This window comes from Amphibalanus amphitrite, unplaced genomic scaffold (genome assembly GCF_019059575.1).
Source record: "Amphibalanus amphitrite isolate SeventyFive unplaced genomic scaffold, NRLGWU_Aamphi_draft 000113F_arrow, whole genome shotgun sequence".
Taxonomy (NCBI): domain Eukaryota; kingdom Metazoa; phylum Arthropoda; class Thecostraca; order Balanomorpha; family Balanidae; genus Amphibalanus; species Amphibalanus amphitrite.
Genome location: NW_024881608.1, coordinates 991695 through 1017756, shown reverse-complemented (window position 1 = coordinate 1017756; position 26062 = coordinate 991695). Strand labels below are relative to the sequence as shown.

The 26062-nt window shown below is 50.6% G+C and overlaps 2 protein-coding genes across 2 annotated transcripts in view; one reads left to right on the top strand and one right to left on the bottom strand.

Moving 5' to 3' along the window:
- The first annotated feature begins 2075 nt into the window (after positions 1–2075).
- On the top strand, positions 2076–3377 carry LOC122381081 (MFS-type transporter SLC18B1-like). The gene has a single exon (XM_043364853.1). The coding sequence runs from the start codon at positions 2076–2078 to the stop codon at positions 3375–3377; it is 1302 nt and encodes a 433-aa protein (XP_043220788.1).
- A 2516-nt stretch (positions 3378–5893) lies between these two features.
- LOC122381086 (protein artichoke-like) overlaps positions 5894–26062 on the bottom strand; it is a 48844-nt gene continuing 28675 nt past the window's right edge. The window contains exons 3-4 of the mRNA XM_043364860.1: positions 8172–8356; positions 5894–7685 (exon numbers count right to left, since the gene is read on the bottom strand). Coding sequence (XP_043220795.1) covers positions 7077–7685; positions 8172–8356 — 794 coding nt within the window. The 3' untranslated portion in view covers positions 5894–7076. The remainder of the gene's footprint in view (positions 7686–8171; positions 8357–26062) is intronic.

The window sequence follows — 26062 nt, the reverse complement described above, 5'->3', positions numbered from 1 at the left end:
TGTAGCGAAACTCGCGGAGTTGCAGCCACTTCAAACCTTTTCCAGCATGCTGAACGTTTCCTCTTATCTCAAATATCATAAGCATGCTATTGGCACTTGGCTAAAAACCTTTAACTTGCACTAGGAGAGCCATAAGTGCCATTTCCGTTGTCGAAAGGTAATTTTTTCTTAAAATTGGCGAAGATTGCTTAGAAACGTTGTTTGCTCAACGTTCTCATGGCGACTGACCATGGTATCTAAAGTTTTCGTTTTGCGTGATTGACATTCGCAACAGACATGTCTTTCAGCGTGTGAGATATGCAGATTATTTATTACCATTAAAGGCTCGTATTAACTATCTGAACTTTTTCTCATTAATTAGTAGACACCCGTTAGCTTATCTTATTTTTGCCAGACGTGAGCTAAGACACACTGATAAATGTTTGCTATTTTTGTTTAGCACATAAGACCCCTCCTTTGGAGCTATTGAAAAATGTACCGGGTGGCCCAGAAAAAAACGTTCCCAACTTTGAATCAATATTTCTCAGAAAGTGATAAAGATGCAACACTGAAACTTCCAATAGTCAATGCGGCCTATATTTTCCGTGAATGGTATGATTTTTATGTTATTCGGTCAATTACTTTTTAAACGGTTCGTGTTTCTAGCATGCCATGTAAAAATTACTTTTTTGCTCAGATGTTTACTAAAAACTGTGAGTGAACGGGCCACTTCCATCTCGGCACCACGGCCTGCAGCCATGACTGCTACTGACAGCTAGACTCATTGATGGTTCAGGCCGCAGGGTGATACATTCCGGCTAGCTTTTTTCTTTATTCGGTCGATTTACTGTTTGATCTTCTTGAAGGGAGGGCGATGAGCAGTAACCCATGCACCGTGCCACTCCTTTTGCTCGAAACAGGACTTAGCGTTGAAACGAATGGCATCCATTAACACCATTTTGGCTCATTATTTGAATATTTGGCACATAAGTGGGATAAAAAAATATTTAAAATAACAACATACGTGCTGGTTTCATTCACGTGTTCTATTTTACTATCTTTTTCTAACGTAGTACGTCCAAGCCAATCATCACTTCCGTTCAACATCGGCAAAAAAAGCAAAAACATCTTACTTGATTCAACATAAGATTGCTGGCTTGAAAATGATGGTACAGTGTTACAATTTAGTATGCCAATGCGCAAAGAAGTGATGCAAACTTGATGAAAATTTTGGCTCGTTATTTGCACTCCAATTTGAGATATAGGCCTCCAAAGTTGGGAACGTTTTTTTTGGGCCACCCGGTATATGACAACAAATACTGATTGTCGCGATCGTGGATCGCCCATGAGTGTTAAATGACCGACCATTTCCAACAGAACCTTTTCCATTCGCCGTCGAAAAGACAGCCAGCAGGACATACCGGCTGGTTTATTTTTAGACCAAGTAGATCTGGTTGATGGTCACCGTTTCGTCCTCTCGGCTCTCAACACAGGTGACGTCAGCTATTGTCAAATCGCCGTGACGGTTTATTTACTCGCTATCGGCGGTGTTATCTGTGTAAACTAGTTGAGCCGCGGCGGTGACCGCTGGTCTACGGACAGTGAGATCAGTCGCTTCTGAACTCGGCCGGTGACCGTATATCGTTGTGATCCGAGGTGTAACACGAAGCCATTTGATCTCTGACAGAAGTCGTGATCGGAAGAAAGGCTGTAGGATTAGCGTGAGGCAAGTCTGTGGCCGAAGAAGCTTGGTGTTTTGTGTGGCAGAACGATTAGGCACTTTTGATCGTAATTGAAGATACTTCCCTGTTTCTAAGTGCGACGTTGCTTTTGCCATGGCCGTTTCAAATAGACGAATCTGATAAAAATGGTCGCTACTCTTCGTGATAATGAAAGAGGATGAAATGGCAGCAGAAAACGAATAATTGAAAGTCGTTGTTGTCATTTGCCAGCAGCAAGTGCATATGTTTGTCTTATAGTAACACTACACATCCTCTACCAAGATGACGTGGATTCTCGCATCGGAAATCCCAAAATCAACTCCAGACCTACCCCAGCATCTCCACGGAGACCCTCAGCCGCCGAACTACGGAACAATGGCCGCCACTCCGCCGTTCTCCGCTCCATCAGACCCCGCCGGGTCTCTGCGGACCCCGGCCAAGTCCTCCCCGCGGCAGCGCCGGCTGCTGGCCGGGCTGGCGGTGGTCAGCGTCCTCAGCGGCTCCCTGATCGCCGTCATGGTGCCCTTCTTCCCGTCGGAGGCTGCCAGCAGAGGCGTCTCCCAGACCACCATCAGCGGCGTCTTCAGCTGCTTCGCGCTCACCCAGATGCTGCTGTACCCGTTGGTCGCGCCGCTGGCGCTGCGCCTGGGAGTGACGCGGCTCTACAACATCGGCATCGCCACGGCCGGCGTCTCCACCATCGCCTTCGGCACGTTCTACCACATCCCCGGGGGCGCGGGCTTCATCGCCGCCTGCTTCGCAGCCAGGGTGGTGGAGGCGGCCGGCACGGCGGCCGTCTCGGCCTGCGGCTTCACCATCATCGGCAACCAGTTCTCGGGGCGCTCCAGCTCGGTGGTGGCGCTGGTCTCGGCCGCCCAGTCGGCCGGACTCTCCGTAGCGCCGGCGGTCGGCGGAGGCCTGTACGCGGCGGCCGGCTTCGGACTGCCGTTCTACGTCCTCGGCTCCGTCATGGTCGTCACAGCCGCGGTCAACATGCGCTTCATGCCGGCGGTGGAGAAGACGGACGACTCGCCGTCGGACGTGACGAAGATGTTCCGCACGTTCGCCGCCTCGCCAGAGAACTGGCTGTGCCTGCTCATCGTGTTCTGCTACTCACTCGACTTCTTCACGTTCGAGTCGTGCGTGGCACCGTACGCCGTTGCCGCTCTGGGCATCACACCGGCGACACTCGGCCTCTACTTTACCGTGGCTACTGGCTCCTACGTCTTCACCAGCATCCTGTGGGCGCGGCTGGCGGAGCGCACCACCAACCCGTACCCGATGATGTCCCTGTGTCTGCTGCTGGTCTCCGCCAGCCAGCTACTTATCCCGCCGGCCTCCTTCCTCGGCCTGCAGCCCACCTGGTGGCTGTTCGGGCTCGGAATGACGCTACAGGAGGCGCTCTTTGGCGGCGCCTACATCCCGTGCTTCCAGCTGATGCTGGCGGCCTCGGTGCGCGCCGGTCTCCATGACGACCTGCGCACTCACGCGTTCGTGTCGAGCGTGTTCTGGAGCGCCTACTCGCTGGGCACGGTGGTCGGCCCGCTGGCCGGGGGCCTGCTGGTGGACGCCTACGGCTTCCCGTTGATGATGACGGCCGTGGCGGCGCTGACGCTGACCGTGGCCCTGCTGACCGCCTGCCAGGCCGCCGTGAGAACATTCAGAGCGCGCTGTTAACATGGTGTCAAAACTCACCCATCTCAGCAGTGTGGAATGGCGCAGAACAGAAGACAGACTAACACGACAGTGAGCAATTGGGGACTGCTCGGTCATCCCACCGATCCATTCTTGAATCCAGTACCTGAAAATACTCTGACCCCGGGACTTAAACGCAGTGGACAAAGGCTGTGTTGTGCGGTGATCACCAGGCAGACGGGCCAGTTCATCAGGCGGGTCCCCGGCCGGTCAGGTCACCAGACAGATCCCCAGCCGGTCAGGTCACCAGGCAGGTCCCCGGCCGGCCAGGTCATCAGGCGCGTCTCTCAAGGTGCGACGTGTGCGCCGATGAGGTGACAGAACCACTCGCCATTCTCACGTGATCGCTCAGCCAGAATGGCTCATCAGTCTCAGCCTGTCGCTGTTCGTTATCGGTAAAAAACGAATATTGGTCGGCCGCCAGCACACACAGGGCCTACCGGCGTCGGGTGCAGGAAGTGCCATGGGATGGGTGGAAAACGTGCTGCTGTTTCCGGGTGGTGTTGAGAGGTAAAGAAGGCAGTGCCTTTGCTGAGCAATGCACCGAAACTGTCTTGAATTGCAGTGCATTCAATATAACTAATCAACATCTGACCTTATTTTATTCAAAAGAGCTTGCCTTTAAGTTATAACTACAAATACTACACGGTTCGTTTACCCACAGTTCCGTTAATATGATGCTACTAATCTAAAATGAGGGATTAGATTTGTTGCAAGCACTTGTTTTATTTTTCAATTTCTGTTTTATCGTCTCTACTGTTGTGCTGACATTATATGCGCATTAAAACGTGAAACCCAGAAGGATCGTCCGTTAGCTGCATGTTTTCCCGGGGCCATAGGACTGTTATGGAGATGAACAACATTGTCCGACTAAGTCAAGGGACACAGCATTGACACAGCAGCTCGTGATAGCCCATCGACGCTGCTGTCCGTCAGGTTATCAACGTTAAACGAACGCCGACGGAACTGTTTAAATTCGCAGCAGCGCTGTCGAGAAAATCATTTCGTCGGCGCGACGTCAGAGAGTCTCATTTTTCATCTGAACGAAGTTCCCAGCCAGTGAAATGTCCAGAAGTTGCTAAGCAGTGTTAGGTTGAAGTTCATCCACAGTTCAGTGTGTTGCGGCTAAAGTTTTAGTCTCACGATCTACCTCTTTCTCGCCACAGTGCATTTAAAGGAATTTCCGTTCTTATCACACCATAGAAGTTCTATACTTAGCTGAAATTAAAATGCACTCGGGACAAACGTTGGTACATACGCATAATTAGGTAGCTGCTACCTTATTTTGACTGATCTTTCTTCAATGTCCATCTGCCACGCCGTGACCATTTCAATCACCTCAGCTCAGCCCGAACACAGAGTGCCCGTCCAGTGGTGCCCGGTTTCCTTTCCAGCTGTGCAGCCCGGTATCCTTTCCAGCCGTGCCCGGCCACCTTTACAGCCGTGGCCAGTACCTTCCCAGCGGCCTCGACGGTCATGGCGCCGGTCGTAGATCGTCGTTTGCGCGGGCAGCCGACTCGTTACTGCCCTGGGCATATTTCATAAATCCCCGCCGACATGCAGACGGTGAGCCGGGCCCATTCCGAAACCCTGTAAAACCGCGGGCAGATAACGAATGAGCGCTGGCCGGCGACCAAAGTCGCTGACAAAGTGGTGCGAGCTGCTCTATCTAGTCCAGACGGATGGGCCCGGCCGGCGCCGGAGCCGGTCCCGGCCGGGACGCCACCGCGCCCGAGGCGCCGCCGCCTTCCCGGTATCACAGGTCGTTCGTCACCCATCCGAGCAGCTCACAGGCACATGGGCGACCATAACTCTATCTCGGCAACAGCGCGGTGCATTCGTGCTCCGAAATACTCACACCATTGGCGCGGGCCGGATCGCTGCGGGCCGGGGCTTCATATCCGGAGCGGTACTGGAGAGGGAATTTATCGGCCGACCGGGGCCGGCACACCGGCCATGGGACTGTGTGATGGGGTCAAACTGGAAACGGTCACTTCACAGTGTCACCGGGTGATGGACGCCGAGATTGAGGTATGACGTAGTCCATCATCCTTCAGTTTCAGTATTGCGAGATTGTAATCACCACACGCGTTGGCAGAAAGGTCGGACATCAGGCAGCGCGGTGACACATGGTGGCATTTGCCGGCCGGTCGGAGGTCGCCCTGGGGTCGGCGGGCTGCCGGACGGATGTGGTCAGATGCGTGTGATGAGATCGGCTCCCAGGGGACGCGCAGAGATGAGGCCAGCGCCACGGCCGGAAGCGCAGGGAGTCGGGGAAAGACGCCAACAGGACAGTGGCACAGAGGGTGAGCTGGGTGTCTGAGTTAATACTGGTGAAAGCTTCGAGGTCTAGTCTATAAGTATGAACAAACATGATTTGAGAGATTGCGTCAAGGCCTATGATCGTGTCTGTTCCGTGACCGTGACCACATTATTTACTCTCCCGCTGCGTCCGCATGGAGCCCTGGTGACCTGTCGGAGGGGTGACCGATGGGGGCACCAATCATCGCATTCTGTATTGATCTGAAAACACCGGATCACTCTCACAAAACGTGGCATACGAATCCCATCGTATACAACAGTCGCATACGACACTCGCCGTACTGTGACGTGTTGCACAGCAAGACCCCCTAGCCGCGCCCTTTGGTGGTCGAGTGACTCGGCACAGGGAGACTAGCGACCAATTGGAGCGTCACTTATCTCTGATCTCTCGGAATTTGATTCTCCGAAAGATCAGATCCCCTGCAGGATCTGGTCGGGCGTAGTTGAACGCTGACACATCGAAACACGACGAAGTTTTGAACAGCAGTACGTAGTCTGGAATGCTAGTTGCCAAAAATGAAGATCTCCATGAAGTATGTGACACAATTAGTCAGCAAAAAGCTATAAAAAAGTAACCTTAAAAAGGAAAAATAGTATGAACACAGCATGTAAAAGAACCCAGATGTGAAATCAAAAAGGAACAGCAATATGTGCAACATAAGAACGAATTACATGCAAGGATCAGCATTCTGAGGTCAAATTTACGGCGAGTACCGCGATACATCATATTGGTTAAGCTATCACAACGTCACCAAGTTTTCACAATGTCTTGCTATAAACCTCATAAACATGTTCACAGCTGATAACTTGGCTGTCTCAAAGACCACCTTAGCACAATGCTAGCACGATGACGATGTGAATCGAAACAACGAACATAAGCATCACACCAACATACACATGGAAACGTTGGCACCCGAATGCATGGTTTGGGACACAATCAGCTTGGCTGACGAATGTCCTCTGTGTGATTTTACCACGCTGACACCCGTCGGTATCCCGAACCACTGAGTCTGCCAACACATTTGAACAACATATTTATCAGAGCATACATTCTGATCCCTGTAGCTGCTCCAAAAGCGACGATCGCCAGCCGTTAGCCACTTGCCTAGTTTGTTAACGATATCGCCGATACAAAACCACTTTAACCAAGTTACGTGCTCGGTCCGAGCGGCAAGCACCGCTGTTTGTTGCTCTTGGCCCGGTGACCTTTCCCGGGCCGGGAGTTGTTGCTTCGTTCTCCATGGCCTTATCGCGCCGCGGGCGGCACCAAACAGGAGCACACGGCCAGCTCAGCACCGGGCCGCCATTAGGGTCCCTCGGCGGCTCCATTCAGCACTAACGACTGCTGGCGGCGCGCGGTCACGTCCTCGTCTCGAACAGCTCGTCACTGGAGGCGGCAAAGTGCCGGTAGCTCGGGTAGCTCTCTGTGAGCGCCAGCGCGCCGGCCGGCAGCGGCGGTACGTCGTCCGGCTTGGGCGGCGGACGCGAGCGGTCTTTGTTGATCCGGGCGCACACCACAGCCACGCAAAGCACGAACACCATGCCCAGGCCGACCGAGCTGCCCAGGATCAGGCCCAGGTTAGCGGCAAGCACCGAGAGCGGCGCCGACTCCAGGGTCCGCACCTGCACGCACTTTCTGTCGGGGCTGGCGGCGTCGGGCGGCGCTCCGGCCGGCCGGCCGAGCCGCGCCAGGCTCTCCGCGCGCAGCCAGTCCCCCAGGCCGACCACACAGACCCGGTACTCGGTGTCGGCGGCCAGCCCGTCCAGCTGGTGGGAGCGCCGCCGCGGCTCCAGCGGCGCCGTCAGCACCGGCCGGCTGGTGTCCTCGCGCTGAGCCAGCGCGTGCTCGGAGCCGGCGGCCGGCGGCGCCGGCGGCGCGCCCAGTCGCTGGTGTAGGATCCGGTAGCCGAGCACTCCGCTGGCGTTCCGGGACTGCCACGAGACAACCACAGAGTGCGGCTGGATGTCCTGACAGAGCACAGACAGACAGACAGGGTCAGACGGGTGATGTAAAGACGATCAGACGGCTAGTGACACGTAACAACAACCTGTGCATCGCATGTCCTTAGCACAGCAACTGATTGCCTCAAATGAGTTATGGTAGATATCAGCTTTGTTCATGAATGTCATTATGTGTAAATGAACCAGTAATGACTACGCAAGCTGCACTCAATGCCTCTACCAAATATGCGGAGTTCAAGTTGACTGTGGTATTTTGCTCCCCACCCCAAGTCAAGCGTTCGTCACTTTGATCACGGATGATCGTTTTACCTTTGAACTTAAATGAAATGATAATGTTGACGTGGAACTCCAGGACAGTGAAAAATGCCACGATAATTCAATAAACTTCAAAGCCTGCGATGAATACGCTTACCTCAAAATAACCACCAACCTAACAAACACAAAACCACAAACAAAATAGCGCTCTGAGGCCTGAGCACAATGCATTCGAACCTGAATGGCGATTTTCTGCACCAGTGGGAAGGGGCAGAAGAAGGCCGACGAGCGGTCGACCAGCGGCTGGCCCCGCAGGTTCTCCGGCGAGCCGCAGGTCACGTTCCGAGTGGACAGCAGGTGGGAGTGCTCCTGCAGCCAGGCCCACATCTCCCGCAGCTCGCAGCTGCAGTGCAGCGGGTTCCCTGCGGACAGGTCAAACGAGGTCAGGTAAGACGAGGTCAGGTCAGACGAAGCCAGGCTGTGGCAATGCTCAGGTTTGCCGGTAGCTATTTTGCGGTTGCAGAGAATCAATCCTTGAATTTAGGCAGGCTGAACTGAGATTACCTCGACGTACGTGCTATTTAGAGCTGCAGCGGAGGAGGTGATTTACGTCGCTCGCTCTGACGTCAGGTAAGGTCAGACTGCCATTGCGCACTGGCTGCTGACCGTCAGACCCAGTGACGTCATCACACAGCGCCAGTGACGTCACCAGAGAGCAGCCGGCTCCCGGCGGTACCATCGGCGATCCGGCCGGTCCCCGGTGGCCCATTCGCTCTCAATCTGTCACCATTAGACGCCGCCGGCGCCGCATCAACTTCAAACAACTCATCCGAGCGAGAGGCAGCCCCCGAGGAAATTCCTCAGCCATGCGCCCGGCCTGATATAAGCGCGCTCAGGCTATTCTCATGGAACACTGGTATGTCATATTGTAGGCTGGTAGGCACTCATAAATAACTAACTAGACATATATTTTTATAATCTTTTATGCATCAGTGGACAGCGGTTAAAACACAGAAAAACTTAGAAGTGAGCTTAACCAACCGCATCCGATTTCATCACCCACTCTTCCCAAACAGCCCAACCTTCTAATCTTCGCCTAACCACAAGAATATGTTCCATTTTTCATCTTCTATGCTCCTATTTTCCTATATTTAGGTCATTGTTATCTTTTCCAAGCTGAAGAAATTATCACAAAATCTTAATGAAACGGGTCGTATTCTGTACGAGCGCATTTCAAACGCTGCATCGCGCCAAGATTCGTTAGTTGCCAGCGATGATGGAGTGCTGGGCCTCAGTTTCCAACACTTCCATATAGATGTCGCTAGTGGTATGCGCCTGAAGTTAAACTGTGCCGCAATGCACGCCATACTCCCGTGGCGAACAAAGCGATCATACAAAGCGATCTGTTCTAGTAAGCACCACAATCTGGTTCTGGGAAGAAGTGTACGGCAATGCTCGTATAAAGATTTGCAACTGTCTGGCTACCGATCAATGTAGCACAAATGAATGATGATCATCCACTTACAAAATATCGGTTTAGCAGGCTGCACCATACCTAAATTTTTCAATGTTAATCCAATATAATACGGCAGGATGCAGGTTTTGGCCTAACCACACCAGTTTCATTGCATACTCCCGACCCGATCCTCCTGAAAGGTGATTAAAGTTCAATAATTTAACCTATGCTTACAATCCTTGTTAAACCACAGTCCACGCCAATTAAGCCCCATGATAGGCCATCCAGACTGACGGGTGTAATAATGAGGTCTCATTTTGCCACCTCGCGTGGCAACAAACCACTAAAACAGAGGGCAGACGTCCGCCGTTACACCAGATTCCAGCGGCTTTATTACATTCTTTTCCAGGGTGTGCGTGTCTTCTGAACATTAACAGGTTTGAGAGGCTAAACTGCTTGATAGTGTGGTACGGCTCATGTGTTTAGTATTAAACAAACGTGACATTTATTCAATGTAATTCGGCTAGCCGCTAAAGAGCGGGCTCTAAGAATTGAATCTAAGCATGTTAGCGACATTGGGCCAAGGAAAGGGCAGTGCAACACATGTGACAAGAGTCCCTTAATTTCATGAACGTTATTTGAGGACTAGTTCCTCAGAGTTGCGGTAAAATTGATTGTCATGAGAAGGTTGCCATGACAACAAAAATATCATTATCTCTTAACAATATATCTTATGAGGCATACATACATCGATAATAAACCAGGCTGGTACTGTTTATTTTGATTAATGCCTATTTAAAATCATGCCCTCTGGCCAATGTCAGAAGCGATGCCTGTTCCTTGCTTTATTGTTTACGAGCAGCTCACTCGTTTCCAAATGACAGTATAGCGTCGAGACCTCCATTAGGTTAATCACTGCGGAGGCCGGCTCAGTGGAAGGAGGGAGATGCGCAGCTCCCGCAGGTATTGATCACTGCACGGGAGTTGATGAGCTGCTGCCAAATCAGCGACAATCAATGGAAATGTCTTCTGCTCACTTAGCTTCTCATCAGCAGACCCAGTTGGCAATTGAAAGACGCGGCTCCTACACTTTAGCTCCTACTCAATCTTCATGCAGTTCCAGTGGCTTTGCCGAATAAAGTACAGGCTTTCTTAGTTGCTTATCGCCAGGCGTCCACCACCCACTGTCCACCGTCCACCGTCCACCGTCCACCAGGCCACTATCCACCGTCCACCGTCTACCGTCTACCGCACACCACCATCTAACGCCCGCCGTCTACTGCTCATTGGCAACCATCGATGTCCCATAAACCTCCATTTCCGCACCTTTCACTCGGCTCTCTTCCACACCCGGCTGGTCGCACCAGCCCCGAACTGCTCCGACCAATCAGCAGCTCGGCACGGTGTCAGCCGTACGTAACCGCGCTGCAGTGCAGGGTCGGAGAGATGTCGGCAGGGTCTGAGACGTCGGCCTTCGGTGGTCGAAGAGGACTAGGTTATTGCGCTCTGATAGGAAAGCACTCAGATCAGAACTGAAAGGATAAATTAGCAACTAGAGCGAAGATGATAATCAATATTCATATTCGAGCGGCGTGTTGCGGCGTAGTTCAGGCGCTGTTGACAATGCTTCCACTAGATATTCTCGCAATAAACACAAGCAATAGCGAACAAACTTGGACGCCAAACAGCATCAAAAGATTTATGCGATCTCGGAGTTGCAGTATTTTTCGGTACAGCTCGGCGCGGCCGTCCGGGCGGCTGGTTTCCGCTGTCTGTAGCTCTGTGTCGCTGTCAGTGGCTCCGTCTGTGCCGTCAGAACAGTCACTGCCGGCGCCTGCCATCACTTCTGCGTGGCTGGTTCCGCCGCCGCGGCCCGCTGTACCCGGAGACGACTGCCGGTCCATCAACCCGCTCTGTCCTCCCGCCTCTCTCCACACATCACCGCTTATCTCTGCCCCTCTCCCCGCCGCCGCCTCCGACGGTGTCTTTCTGACGGTATGTGACTGTCCTGGGAGCGACACACTGAGTCTACCTCTTCCGGCCGGCGGCGCGCACCAAAGCGGCCGCGCCGGAACCGTCTCCGCCGCGCCGCTAGTGGCTCGGCGAGCCGCGAGCTCGTGCCCGACGAGCGCCGCGATCAATTATGTTCGGGTGGGAGTGACAGAAACAGCACAACGCTATACGACCAGCCGTGTCTCGGCCGGACGACGGGCCGGTCGGCGAGTTCTGATTGTAGGAAGATGACGGGGAAAGAGTAGGGGTTTGATGAGTGAGATGAGTAGAGCCATAATTGTTTCTGCTAGGATAGTCCTACTTAGCAAAACAATAGAAAATCAGGCGAGATTTGAACCTATCAGGATTGGAAGCTATTTCTGAAAACATTGCAACTTCTGCAATTCCTTACGCAAAACTGTAACATTTCTTTGACACAACTGATAAAAATATATTAGTTAGTTATACGACATTTCTGCCATTTGTACCGTTAACCCGACCATCATAAACCATCTTCTTGGCGTCGTCTCGAACTTTCAGCGATTTTTGCCCCAAGTGGATGGCTCTCGACCGGGAAATCCCAACGACAAATGTTGATCCGCAGACTGCAAAAACTGCCAGCTTACGAGCCAATCCCATACGTCAAAGAAGCCGTGTCAAATTTTGACACTATTTTAGGTCTATTGTGGGCCCCAGAGCGGCTGCATAAGCGAATATCACCTCCAGCTGAATGCACTCGTTGGCTAAGCCTCGCTAACCACGTAGCAAAGGTCGAACATTAGTACTGAACCGGTGGATTCGGAAGGATTAACCAAGTCGAGGTCGAGGCCATGTCATAATTACACAGCTCCGTATTCAGGGGGCATAGTAATTAGTGCGGACAGCCGACTGCCAATTCGCTAATCCCCTAGGCTCTGTTCCCATCAGCCAGCACGTTGGCGAGAGAAGTGAACGAGGAGATAACATAGCGAGAAGAGTGTGCGCGATATAGGGTAGTGTGGGGTAATTTAAACATATTTTTACGTCTTCTCCGTTGTCCCAAATTCCAGCTTAACCCTGGATGAAGAAAAACTGCTTCAGTAGCGCAAGTGTCACTTGCTTTCACCATGCAAGCCTCACTTTTGGACGAGCTGAGCATGCCTTGAAAACCATAGCCTCACTTTTCCACCAAGTCACGGTGTGTTCAAATGGCTCCACCGTAGGGTAATTTGAACATACTGCCTTTAGCTGTCATAAAAACGATAGTCTCGCCAACGCCGATGTTGTTTGACCCATAAGCAAATAGGCAGAACAATTCTAAACATACCTTCACTTGAAAAATCAACACAACAACAAAATGACAGTTACAGAGTATCAATATCTGCACGCTGCACACCGGTCAGTTGACAGAATTCGCCTGTCTTCAATTAACAGAACGTCTATCATTTTTGTTCGATAAAAACTCTCCCATCCTTACTGCATCTGTTATAGTGGTGCCAATCGAAACCTGGACATTTGGAGTTCTGATTTTGTCCAATTTCCAATTCGGAATTGGTAGGACAAAGGTAGCAGACTGGACAACATTGGACGATGGCTTGCTACACTTGAGCGCTTTTTATGAAGTAATCGTGCATAGCATTGATTGGCGAATGGAAAGCTTGTTAAGCTCTCAATATAATGAACACTTTTCGGCTGGTGAAAGTACATTATAAGCAATTTAAATGACAGTTTTGAGTGTTTATTAATGTGTAATTTTCGGACATATTTGGACAAATAGCTGACTTTAACATTTTTGAACGGAAATCAACAAAAATGCCGGACATTAGACGGATATTAGACGTAAATTTTTATAAAACTGGCATCACTTATCTGTTACTGCTTTGGGTCGAAAATATTGGCAAAAAAAAAACTGGGAGCGTTGTTTTTTTCGGAGCTATCCCTGTCTTCATTGAAATTCCCACACTATGTTCAAATTACCCCACGCTAAAAGTTATTTTGCCATATTTAAAGACAGGTTTCAAAGCAAATTTCTTGGATTGAAGGCACTGATTAGGTCTTTGTACAACAAAAGCCGTTGCGTATTAGGCGCTAGCAATGCAAGATTTTGCGCTGCAATGAAGTTGCAATGACGTGTTTTTAGGCGTTTTTACTTGCGAAAATGATTTTTTTACAGTGCGCGTCAGCATCTTCATTCCATGAAACTTTAAACCCGTTCATATGATAGCTCTTTTAGTTACGATAATTTCCTTCATTGGTCATATTGTCATGCCACTTATGGATTTTCCGTAATTTTGTGTTTTTTACACTATGTTCAAATTGCCCCACATGTTCAAATTACCCCACCCTACCCTACTTTACAGTGTATTTAGTCGCATATCGTATCATGTGGAAAGCTGAAATGTACGTAATAGCACTTCTATGACCACGATTGATCTTAGAAAAAATGGTTTCACCGTTGTCAGCAGTGTTCTTTATTGCAATGACTCAGGGAACGTCTGATGACATATTCGCAAATCGCTCCTTGGCTCCAAAATACAAATTACTTTAACGAACTTCTTTGAATTTTTTCCGGCAAAAAAAATTGCTCTAGAACGCATCACATGCTGAGCGATTTACAATTCGAAAAGTCGTATCACCTCTCTTACGGTCCTATCACACCTTCTACCAGCCCAATCCCAGCTTGGCCACTTGAAAGCTTGGTGTGGCGACATCGGCGTTCGAATACTCATGCTGCCATAAATTGGGTGGGCTCGGCAATGCTGCCTGGCGGTCTATTGGGACACAGTCGTATATCGTTGGCCTTATGACGGCCGACTGTTGTGTCGAACGACGTCCTCAGCCGCCGTCCGAGCAAGCCGACCTCCGAGACCGGCCTCTACAGACTGACAGAGGGACTCTCACTGAAGGGGGTCTACAGACTGACAGAGGTACTCTGACCTCACTTAGGGGTCTACAGACTGACAGAGGGACTCTGACCTCACTGAGGGGGTTCTTCAGACTGACAGAGTCGTTTTGCGGTGGTCATTATGTGCGTGTGTAAGGGCGGTGCGTACTGGTGTGTACAAATAAAAAAGATTCGGTACCAGTGGTCATGCTTCAGGGAGGTTGCCGCCTGACTGACGATAACAGTCTTATACGGCAACAGGTGACCCCTGCATCGTGCAGAGTCTGAGAACACGATGAAATTTTGATGCACCGCGATGAAAAGGAGCGAGCAGCTCTGAGGCATAAACTCGGGAGCAGGACGAATCGCGTGACCCCGAGCGTCTTGAGTCTATTCAGCTTAGGGTTCGGTATTGATTGGTACTGTGAAGGTATATGCTCTATCTGAGTTTGATAAACATTCGCAAATTGTTGTGAAAAAAATACAGCGCTATAATAAGCTCATAATTATTCCATTTTTCGATCGCTTTCAAAACGAAGTTAGAGAAGGTCGATGAGCTCAGATCCTTGCGGGATATATGTATGTGAGTTCAGCAGGGAGTCCGGGCTGCGAACGAAGTCATCATTTGTCGACGTCCATTCGCCATGATTAAACGCACAGCATCAGTATGCAGGCTACGAGCCACTTTCAAGTCATATATCAGACTTGAACCCGTAAAATGATTTTTAAAACCAACTGATGCCGCTGGAAAGTTCGAACGGTTCGACGCCGATTGGCAAAGGCCCTCAGGCGCTGGGCGCATGCTACGCAAAGCGCCTGCTTTAAATCATTAAGTACTATGCTCAACAACTCTGAAAATAGCGTGAGCTGAGTGTTGAAAATGGTATGTAACCCTTCCATTGGCAGCTGCTTATGACTCACCATTTCAGCGCCCGACAGTTGGCGGATACCGTTTACAGAGCGAGGCAACGGCACGTTTTCCAGACTCTAATTAGCCCAGCCTGTTGACGTGTGACCTATCGCTCATAGAGGCTCATCCTGCGACTCTATGTAAGTTTGGTCGTTAGCCGCTTGAAGTTGGCAGACGTGAGCTATGGAGACGGCGAGCCTATTACAACTTCGCGGGATCCACTAGTCACATCTGGATTTGAAGCGTTAGGGTGGACTTTTCGTTATTTTATTGGAGGAAGAAACCGAGCTGCCCTTCTGTACAGCATAACTTACTATTTCCTGTTACAGGAAGCATTTTTATTCTTTTTTGGGGCAATTTTTAATATATTGGTGCAGATGTCACAGCCCTTAGGAAAAATGACGATAGCAATGCCGCCTCAAACTGATGCGTAAGCAGCTCCATATCGAGGTGCCACGTTCGCGCGGCGGACCAATCTACCGAGCTTTGAGCATCAGCGCAAATGCTGATATTCACCCGATGGGACCCTCCTCTTATCCTTTCCTAATGCATTGACGATGGCGGCATCGCATTCTATCAGCTATAGCGTATCAGATTGCACTCTTCCAGCTTTAAAAAGCCATCTGGTCGACTCAATTCTGCAGCGGCGGCGGTGGAGGCACCAGAGGTTCGGTGATCGAGGTCCTCCGAAATGAGCCGCCTGTTTGATGAGCGATTTGACCGCTGGCCCTCGCCTCTCAGAGCAATCTATATTGACGTCGTCACAGACCTGAAGTAAAAACACCGGACGGGCCCAACGAGAGTCGAACGACTCGGGGTGGTCGACTGGCAAACAGCGACTCGGCTCAGCCGAAACGGCTACATCCGCGCGGCACACAGTGGAGAGGGAGAACGAGGGAGGGAGAGAAAGGGAGAGAGGGAGAAAGAGAAGAGAGAGAGAGAGAGAGAGAGAGAGAGAGAGAGAGAGAAAGAGAGAGAGAGAGAGAAAGAGAGAGAGAGAGAGAGAGAGAGAGAGAGAGAGAGAGAGAGAGAGAGAGAGAGAGAGAGAGAGAGGAGCAGGAAATCAGACAGCCAAAGGTAATGACTCTAAGGTCTGGTATGCCTTTAGTAGCTATCGATTTCTACCATAATTGCGGCTATAAGCCCGAAGCATGAGAACGCCTGTGCGGATTTCTGCCGGAGGGGACGAGAGTGTCGCCTCCCATTACCATGTTATGATAGCAGATCCAATCCAAACAGACCAGAGTGCGTCTTGGATGGTCACAGCCGCACTTTGTATCGAGAGCCGGCGTGACTCGTTTCCCACGCCTCTGCCAAAGACAGAGCTCGGCAGAGGTGGTGATAAATCGTCGACAGATAGGGAGTCAAGGGTCCGGGGTCCGACCTGGCACTTCTCGTTTCTCTCCGATACCAGCACTTATCTAAGCGGCCGAAAGGCCGTCTTCAATCAGCTTAGTCAATGAGTGCGCCTCAAAATAAAATATAGCAATGGAGGGAACATTAAGTCTTGATGATGGAGTTTCCTTAGACTTATTTTGGATATAACTAAATACGTATTTATTTGATATTCTGAACGGACGTCTGCTTTCATGTTTCTAAAAAGTGACCCTATGAAATGTTATGCAAGAATTTTGATAAGGTAAAATAGGCGAACCGGAACGTAGCCTGTGGAATCCTTGGTGTAATAATTAATGCCACCTGTATTTTTGAAGAAATAGTGCGGAAAGTTATTTTTGGTAACAAACTCGCAGTTTCAAAGTTTTCTGTTCTCTCTCCCGGCTGGTGATGTCGCTGAGTTTCAGTTTGGTTCTCGGCTCGGGTTCAGTTCGGTTCTCCATTTCTGCGCGGCTGTCAGGTCTCCTCAGAGACCCGCCGACCTCCCCGGTCAGTCAGACAGAGTTCTTCTCCGACCCAGCTCCACAAAACAATATCCACCGGCATCGTAAACAACACACCTCCTCGCCCAAAGAAATACGGAGCGTCCCGCAAAACAGGTTACGCTGAGTAACGACCTTTGTCTGCGTGCGCCGACTGAGCAAACAACCGAAACCTCGGTATAATTGAAGTGCCACACACAAATGTTCCAATATCTATACCGGCTCATCGTTGGATACTAATGCGAAGAAAGAGACTTGTGGAAAGGTTAGTAGGAAAACAGTAAAGTCATTGGAAGAACGTCATAGCTGGCTGCTACAGGCTAAATATTCCAAAAGTGTAATCCATAAGATCCCCGTTATCCAAAGTATGACAAATTTTTGAAGGTTTTGATCAAACGCAGTAATGCTGTTTAGAAAGTAGGAAGTAACGTTGTGCTAAGTATGTCTAATGCGTTGATAACTTAAGCCGTAATCCTAATCAGCCTAGAATCATCATTCACGTTCAGCATTGTTACGCCAAATAACACAACACCAAACCCTGTGTTGCAACAAAGCTCGCTAGCATCTCTATCACTCATGGCCTCTAAAAAGCCACTCCAGAAAATTTCTGACATCACTTCCGCCGTGATACCGTCTTCCGTCTTTATACCATTGGCCTGGGTGACGGCACCGGGCGTCGGTTTCGGCGCCGCCTGCCGATCGGCCTATTCGTCAGCGGCGGGGTGCTGCGTCGACTGCGACGGCGGCCCGGGGGGGGGGGGGTGGGGTGCCGGTCCGCGCCCCACGGCCGGCTCTGCCCCGTCTGCGCCGACGGAGACACGAGTAACTTGTTACCGAACGGCGCTGACAGAGCAGAAACGCTCCTTTGTTTTATTATTTGCTTCTTGGGAACATCAGGGTGCTTTGTGTAATGGATAAGGCCAGGAACGCTTATTCACAATAATACTGACGTGAGATAAGAGGCTCCAGGTCTTATTGTGAGAAAAACTGTGATGTGTAATAATTAGACACCACAGTGCACGCCAGACAAATTGTCATGCATCTCTATGCTGTTTTTGGAATTAATTGTTGTCAATTTACATTTTTGCGCGGCAAAAACAAAAAAAGATCGCCGTCAATTTAATCATTCTACCATAATTCTACCTATCACACATTTCACGCAGAAACGGCACAAGCACACGTAATGATAACGCTACCTTCTTACATAATGCCGGTGAATATATTCAGCTCTGAATGAGCTCTGATGCATTCAGATGCATCACTTCACACACCCTTGAGCGCTGCCGAGACGGGTTCCGGCGGCCGCCGAGCACGGGTTCCGGCGGCCGCCGAGCACGGGGCCGTGTTCCGTTCGCGGAAACTCGGCCCGGCTGCAGCAGCCATATTGGCCGCAGCTCGGGCTGCGGCGCGGTGCTGAGTGACGCCGCTAATAGCTGGCAGAGGCGGTGCCCTTTGCAGCCGCCTCTGGCCAATCGTCGGCGCTGATCCGTCCGCTCCGTTCGGCTCAGAGGTCAGCGGAACGGTCAGAGCAGCCAGGTCAGACCGCTGCTGGTCGGGTCAGCGGAACGGTTGCAGATGCAGAGAAGCCAGGTCAGACCGCTGATCGGGTCAGCGGAACGGTCAGAACAGACAGGTCAGACCGCTGATCCGGTCAGCACGATTAGTCACTGGTCACAGAAGCCAGATCAGACCGCTGCAGCTGATCAGGTCAAATGGCCGTTCCAGAGAGGGTCGACTTGGGGTTAGCCACCAAGACTGCGTGCATACTGTAGCAGACTCCGTGCAGACTCCGACCAGACTGTAGTGTGTCTGCTAGTAACTGCGCTGAGCGTTAGCAGTGTAGCAGCTCTACTAGCGCTGAACTTAATGTGAACGTTCAAAGTATGATTACCAGCGGCCGAAAAGGGACGCGATGGGCGACTTTGGTGAACTTTGTCCGAAATATAGCGCTAAATAAAACTGTCAAGCCAGTCTTGGATCTCAGGAAACGGCTCTCAGTGGGCAAAGTCAGCACAGAATAACAGAAACTCAGTTCTAAGGTCAGTTGACGGAATGATTGCTCAACCAGGTGGATGGAAAGTGTTGCATTTACAAGGAAGTGACAGAGTCTTCCCTGAAATATTGCGCTTCTAGGTGGAGTTAGACACTGTATTTGCATAGTTTAGCTTGGTATTTAGATAGTGACTGTACCTCATGTCCACTTTCCGAGGAATCCTTGAATTCGTCTCATGACGCAGAGATGTAGGGTTCAATGAAAAATTATCAACACGAATGCTGTGGTCATGAGCTTGGAACCATTATTAATAATCGATATTTTCCAGCCGGCTGCTGAGCTCGGCTCCGTGAAACCATTAATCACCGTCGCCGCTGCAAAGGTCGATGGTAGAGATGCGAGGCTAGAGTCGCTCCAGTGAGGAGCCATTACCCTTCGACTATGGCCTAACCAGGCGTCACCACAGCAAAATGAAATAGAATGGTTGATAACTTTGTTCTGAATCGAATTGATATAATCGATAGATGTCAATCTAAAACACCAAAACGCGCACCACATTTGTAGGATAACAGATTCTGAGTAAGCACAGCACAGAAATGTTGAGGACGTCATTTTACTTGAAGCGGTTGCGTTAATGGAAATCCATGTCACGGACAAAAAACAGACGTTATTTATGTTTAGCTCTTTGCCATCAAATTTTATTACAGTCAATCACTGCAGATACTGCACATTATACAACAGTACTTACAATGCCAACCTTTCCTCTATGAGGCCATAGCTCAATCAGGGAAAAAGGTAGCAGACCATTTATCTGGAAAGGTCAAGATGACAGGCCCACTGGTTGTGGGGAAAGAGGAATATATCCTTAAGAACTAGAGATTATTAAAGCAGCGTCATAAATAATCTGAGCTCGCATGGTAAACGTCCATAACGTTCCTCTGAAGGCGCCCACAGCTCACACCTGTGTGTCGGGCGGCGAGGGAGCGAGCGCAGGGACCTGGCGGGGTAGGCTGTGCCGCTCTACACCTGGGCGCAGCGGCACAGCATACTGAGAACGGAGGTTCTGTGGTTCGGGCCAGTTCGGGCTTCGCTTCGCATCACGCAATGTGATTGCTTTCGCTCTCGTGAGGTTTGTGGCTGGGATTGGGAGGAACAGCAAAGTTAGAGCTTGGAGATAACATGAAAACATGAATAAGGAAAAGGAAAAGCACAACATGTCAAGCTATGAAGTACATTTTAGTGCCCGTTCGCTTTTAAAATCTATGCTCTGTATGCTGCACCCAATGTCTAATGGTAAGCCTAGCAGTTATGCATTTTGCACCGACTTAACTCTATAAATTGCGTATAAATTGAAAGATCATTGAACCAATGCCTACCTACCACCGGCTTCTCTTTCTGAAATCCCTAAATCAAAAGCTACTTTAATATTGAACCCGGAATCGAAAAGCAATTTCTCAGTAAAAATTCCCGGCCTCCAGCAATATCTCCGGAGACCACTAGTATGATGATTTAACCACCTGGCCTGCCTGAACAGGAAGTCAGGTGGCCGCTCGTGGGGCTCTATGGCCATCGGGTGACGCCCCAGTCACCCTCCGCGGGCCCATTTCGGCAGCTCGCTCTCCATATCCCCCCCCCCCCCCGTCTCTGATGACAAATGTGGGCGGGCGGCCATCAGTGCGTGTGGCGCAGCCCCGACGGCCGCCATGTGAATAAGACGGAACAGCGGACCCGCATCTGTCGACGTCCAGTCTGCCAGAGGACCCCGCGGAAGCTGCAAGCATCAGCAATTAATCAGAGGCCCGCAATCGGATCGGTAGGATTAGGCCGGATTGGAGCGGATCAGCGCACGGCGCGGCCGGCCAGCCACGGACATCATATATCTAGCGGCGTTCGAAGTTACGGTCCACCAGGGGCGCAGCGCTGGGCTGGGCTGCCGCGCGGTGGCCCGCAGCGGCCGCCTGCCCCCGGGCAGTGGCCTGTCAGCCCGGCCCGTACAGTCTCCGACAGAGTGCCGTACAGTCGCTGACACAGGGACCGGGCCGGCGGACGGCGGCACGCGAGAGTGGGTAGCGGAAAGATACAATGAGGAGACGCGCACTAGCGGAGACAAAAGAACCACACCGTCCAGGCAGAGAAACATCAATAGCCGACAAAGAGGAACAAATCGCCGCCAGACAGCGTTAGATAAATACAATGGACGCCACGGATGGCACACAAAAACAATAATGAAAAGTAATATGTCTCGTAAATGGCTGAGCCGATTTCATGACAAGAGTATTGCCGCTGCTTGTTAGATGGGTACGGAAGACCTGCGATGCTATTTTCCCTCATTCAAAGATATACGTCTTGTTCCGGTTGTGAATGTTCGTGTGGGAAATGAACAACAAAAACTGTCGACGCAAACCACACGAATATAGCGTATGTAATACGTCTACTTCATTTACTACAAAGTACAGTTAAGCAATGTATAGCGCTTCATGGGTCCACAAGCTTTCTCATTTGCATTTTATCATCCAAATGGTCGCAAGCTTCGACTGATAGCGCAATATCAGCTAAAAGTTATGTCTGATAAAGCTCGGACTCCAGAGCATTACTGTCAGTTCCAATGCATACAACCAAACGACAACATGCAAGCACTGGTCCTGTTCATATGTAGCTAACACTGCAGTTTAAACAAATAGCTACATTGACGTCAGTTTCTGCTCTTTGCCGCGAGCGGACACAACTCGGCCGGCAGCTCTCCGTCGTCCCTGCAGCAGACATCAGGCCGCCGGGACGGCCGTTCAGTACGTGCCGTCATTTCCGACACGATGATCCGATAAAGTGCCAGTCTCTCTGGCGGCATCACCAACGTCTCGGGGGAATGACATGTTGTCAGCGATGCTGCGATCCGATAGTTCTATAGCGTCAGCTCAGTGCCGGCTCATGGTGTTGATCGAGTGTGGCGAAATGGAGCCGTGGAGCGCGGGTGCTGTCAGGGGCTTTAAACCTCATGATGTTGTTAGTGGACCGTCCCAATTCAGCCTTGAACCGGTCTCATGGCCAATGTCAATAGTGGGTAATCCTGCCTTTATTGAAGCTCAAGAAGCTCAAGCTCAAGAAAGGGAGGAAACCAAGGGGATAAAAACGGGGACAGGAAAGGTTGGCAAGATGTGTAACAGTAGTTAAATTTTCACTTAACGTTGTGCTTGCTTCCATTGTTCATATTGGTACATACCCATTACTGTTAAGGCTATATCTTCAGTTATTTTTTTTTTTACTACATGCTCAAACTGCACTGCATAGGATGGAAGCATGCATTGTTTCAAATACTATCAAGCCTCGTCAAACCACTAGGTACCCATATTCAAAACCACCGCCTTACAATGTACTAGAACAAAATTGCGATGTTATAGGCCAATCTGTTCCTGACTCATTTTTGTTCCACAGGGTCTGCTCTTTAAAGATGGGAGCCGGTGTCTCTTCCCTTTATACCCACAAAGAGTACACCCACCCCACGTAATAGGGAGTGAAGGACCACATTATTCTGACACGGCGCCAGGCAACTCAGCTAACAGAAACGGTGCAAATATTCTCCGAACAAAGACGGCGAATAAAATAAATAACTGTCACTGCGCCGGCGGCTCGGGAGCCTTTTGCCCGGCGGCATTTCTGCGTGGCCCGTGCTCGAGAGGCATGGCAAATAGCGTTATGGTCTCTTGGGGTGGCCGATTTCGTCACAGTCTCCACACTTGGCGAAGAGGCCGTTCCCATACGGCTGCGGGGAGCGTCGGGCCGCCGTGGTCTGCCGCCAAATTGGAGCGGGCCACACAAATGGAACGCCGGGCACAATGGCAGCACTCGACACTGGCGTCTGCATATGTCGGCCGTTGTCGGTTATTGGATAGGCTGTCTCTGGAGCCGGCTGATCTGTAACTACCATGGGCCGCTGTGTACGATGCTTAGCGGGGCGCAGTCAGTAAGCAGGCGTCAGAATTACATAACGAAATAGCTTGCTCGGGTGTTATGAGCAGCTGAAGAAACACGCATAAATTGCGAACGTTAAAAAATACGACGCATAACTTTGCTATGTAACCTTTCAAAAAAAGTCTGGTTGTCCTGATTTCCAACAGTTTGATATGGCCTTTCTAGCTCCCTTTCGATCACGCCCACACGTTATCATAAAAGCCTTCGGTCGGCAAACGTGGCACCGTTGAGCGTCCTGCCATTAATTTCCCTCCGCCAATTAATCTCTGTCGGCCGGCAGCTGACCAATTCGTCACCGATGCTGACCGATTGGTCACCGAGTTCGTGCAATGCCACGGACACGGTGTGCATAAGGCGCCGTTATAAATGGTCCGGCGACCGTCGGCCTCAGTTGGAGCGGCTGTCGAGCGCAGCCAGCGTCCGGCTGAGTTATGGCGGACCGGCTGACGACCAGTGTCGCCGGCCACTGAAAACACGGCCAACTCGTCAGTGGGGCCGCCCGGTCAGTGACTGCAAGCGTACTTCCATTGTCAATACCGAGCCATGCTTCCTGGCGTCTGAAGCTCACACCATTAGCAAATAGCATACCGCTACAACTGTAGAGATTCTGGCGTTTGAATGTTGTATCGTTCATAATTTATGCTGGCTTCTTCCGAAAGGGAAGGACATATGACCACCAGTTTGCGTGTCTTCCTGTGGCACTCGGAGGTAATCGAAGAACCATTTTACTTCATGGATTTCCTAGGCTCTATCGGAAATGTGTGCTGAAATGGGCGAAACCCCTGCGTGATATTAAGTCACTGCGAGTCGGCAGAATCATTTGCCGAACTTTTGCAAGTTGGAAACTCAAGTGCCGGCTAACCAGAAGGAATTGCTGCCGCGGCCTGAAATAGTTGCAACTTAGGCCGTGCAGAGCACCCATGGGAACGGCGGACCGGTAGGCGGCGTCAATAGTTCGATCTCGGGGCACCTGTGGGCCGCTTAGACCGCGGCGGGCAGAGCGGGGAGCGCTCCGGTGCTCTACCCGCCCCGCGGAACGCACTGGCAGCTAATCGGGGTCTGATTGTTCGGCTAGATGGGCCACGCATAATTACTGACCTGCGAAGCATGAGTGAGGCTAGTTAGTCGGAAGGTATAGTTAGCGCTGATGTTGGGTTGCGGCTCCATTTGGGCTTTGGTGAGCTAAATTATATTTTAGGTCATTCCTTTTCCAATGAGTTGTCAGCCATCGATATTATCTAGATTGATATTTGACCACATTGCCTTCAAAAAGATGGGATCACATTTCAAGCCACCATTTTCTAATACTAATGCTCAGGTTTTGAGCATAAATATCATTACAATGTGATCAGAGATGATATTTGAACGGCACGTTACTGACAGCGCTCCTTGTTATCAGCGATGGACAGATTAAAAGTGTGACGTCCACCATATAATCGGATGTCAGTGAAGCCTGCTACCGCTGTCACATAGCTGACCATCACGTCGGACAACTCGTCTTGTCACATCCGTCACATCATGTCGCCCGTCACGGCTGTCACGTCTGCAGCGTCAGTCCGTCCACGTCACGTCCGTCCACGTCACGTCCGTCCACGTCACGTCCGTCCACGTCACGTCCGTCCACGTCACGTCCGTCTCACTCGTTACACATTGATACAGCATGCAATACTTCGTCCAGTCGTGTACGTTGCGTCCATTTTGTGTTGTTTCTTCAGCACGTCTAAGCACTTCACCACTGTTACGCACGTCATCCGCATCAGGTAACATTTTGTCACATTTCGCTAATTTATCTTTGTTTCACCTCTGTGTCTCTGAATCCTTATTTGATCATAAAGACAACAGCGGACTATGGTTTATAAGACGCGGCAAGTGGTTTTGTCGTTCGTTGGGCCTTTGTGTCTACCGTGGTGAGCGCAACACCTCCCACCAGCCACTCAATCCACCACTGGAGCTGCAGACTCCAGGGTGTGACAGGACACCCCAAACGGCTCCCAAAGAGCACTGATGTGAGAGAGCCCGTCACCAGCGTCACCCACAGCCCGCAGAGCCGGCTCCGCGGCCGTCTCAAAACACGGGAGTGGCGCATTTCGGCGGAGCCGCGGCGCCGCTTCCAGTGGTGAATTCAATTTGCCGAGAAATGAGGGCCTCCATCGGTGGAGTGGGCCGGGACACGGCACTCTCCACAGGGGAGGGGGAAGGTGCGCCCATCGGCGCAGGGGGGGCGCTCAGAAAGGAAGTGATTTGTCTCTCCAGCTCAACAAATAACGCGTCTGTATTTCGCTTCGACTGAATAGAGGTGTGTAAGTGGTTTGTCAATAACAGTGCTGATGTTACTCAGCTCGCCAATGCCTAGATTAGTATGTGCTGTGCTTGCGTTTGGATAATTGAAAAGAAAACTGAATGCTTGCTTATTCTGCAAACGTAGGCGAACTTCGTAGTGAAATGAGCGAACCGAATGTGAACATCGCTTGTTGAGCACAGTCATGTGTTCTGGCAGAAGAAGGACGGAGAAATCGCTGCCTCCGTTGCGCCGGTCATAAAGTTACCTAGTGAGTAATGCCTTGGTCTTAACGCGCGGCAAAGTTCGTCGAGTGGCAAATATTGAATTACCCTGCCGGCACGCCCAAAGGCCGGGACACCCCGCGAAGTTTCTTGATGACAGCGATTAAGAACTGGGCGAGGAAAATACTGATGTAGCGAGAGGAAATATGAAAGTTAAATGAAGGCGGTCAACCACCTTGATATCAGATGACACTAGTTTAAAATATGTTAGGTCTATCTAATACCTTTTTAGATGTAATAAATGATTAGAAAAGTGGCTAAGTATGTAAGGATCTTGCATTATACGGTTGGGAGCTGACCACACAGCATAGCTAAAATCGTACCTACCTATTTGAATCAAGCCTATCAAAATAAAGCGGCCTCGAAAAGTAGTCCAAAGTGTGAGACCGTCGTTCGGTACGAGTATTTACATTGTTATATCCTCCACGTCATAACACATCCACATCGCAGAAATAGTGGATGTGACATCCCTAACACTGGCTCGGCTAAATCAATAACGGGACCATTTT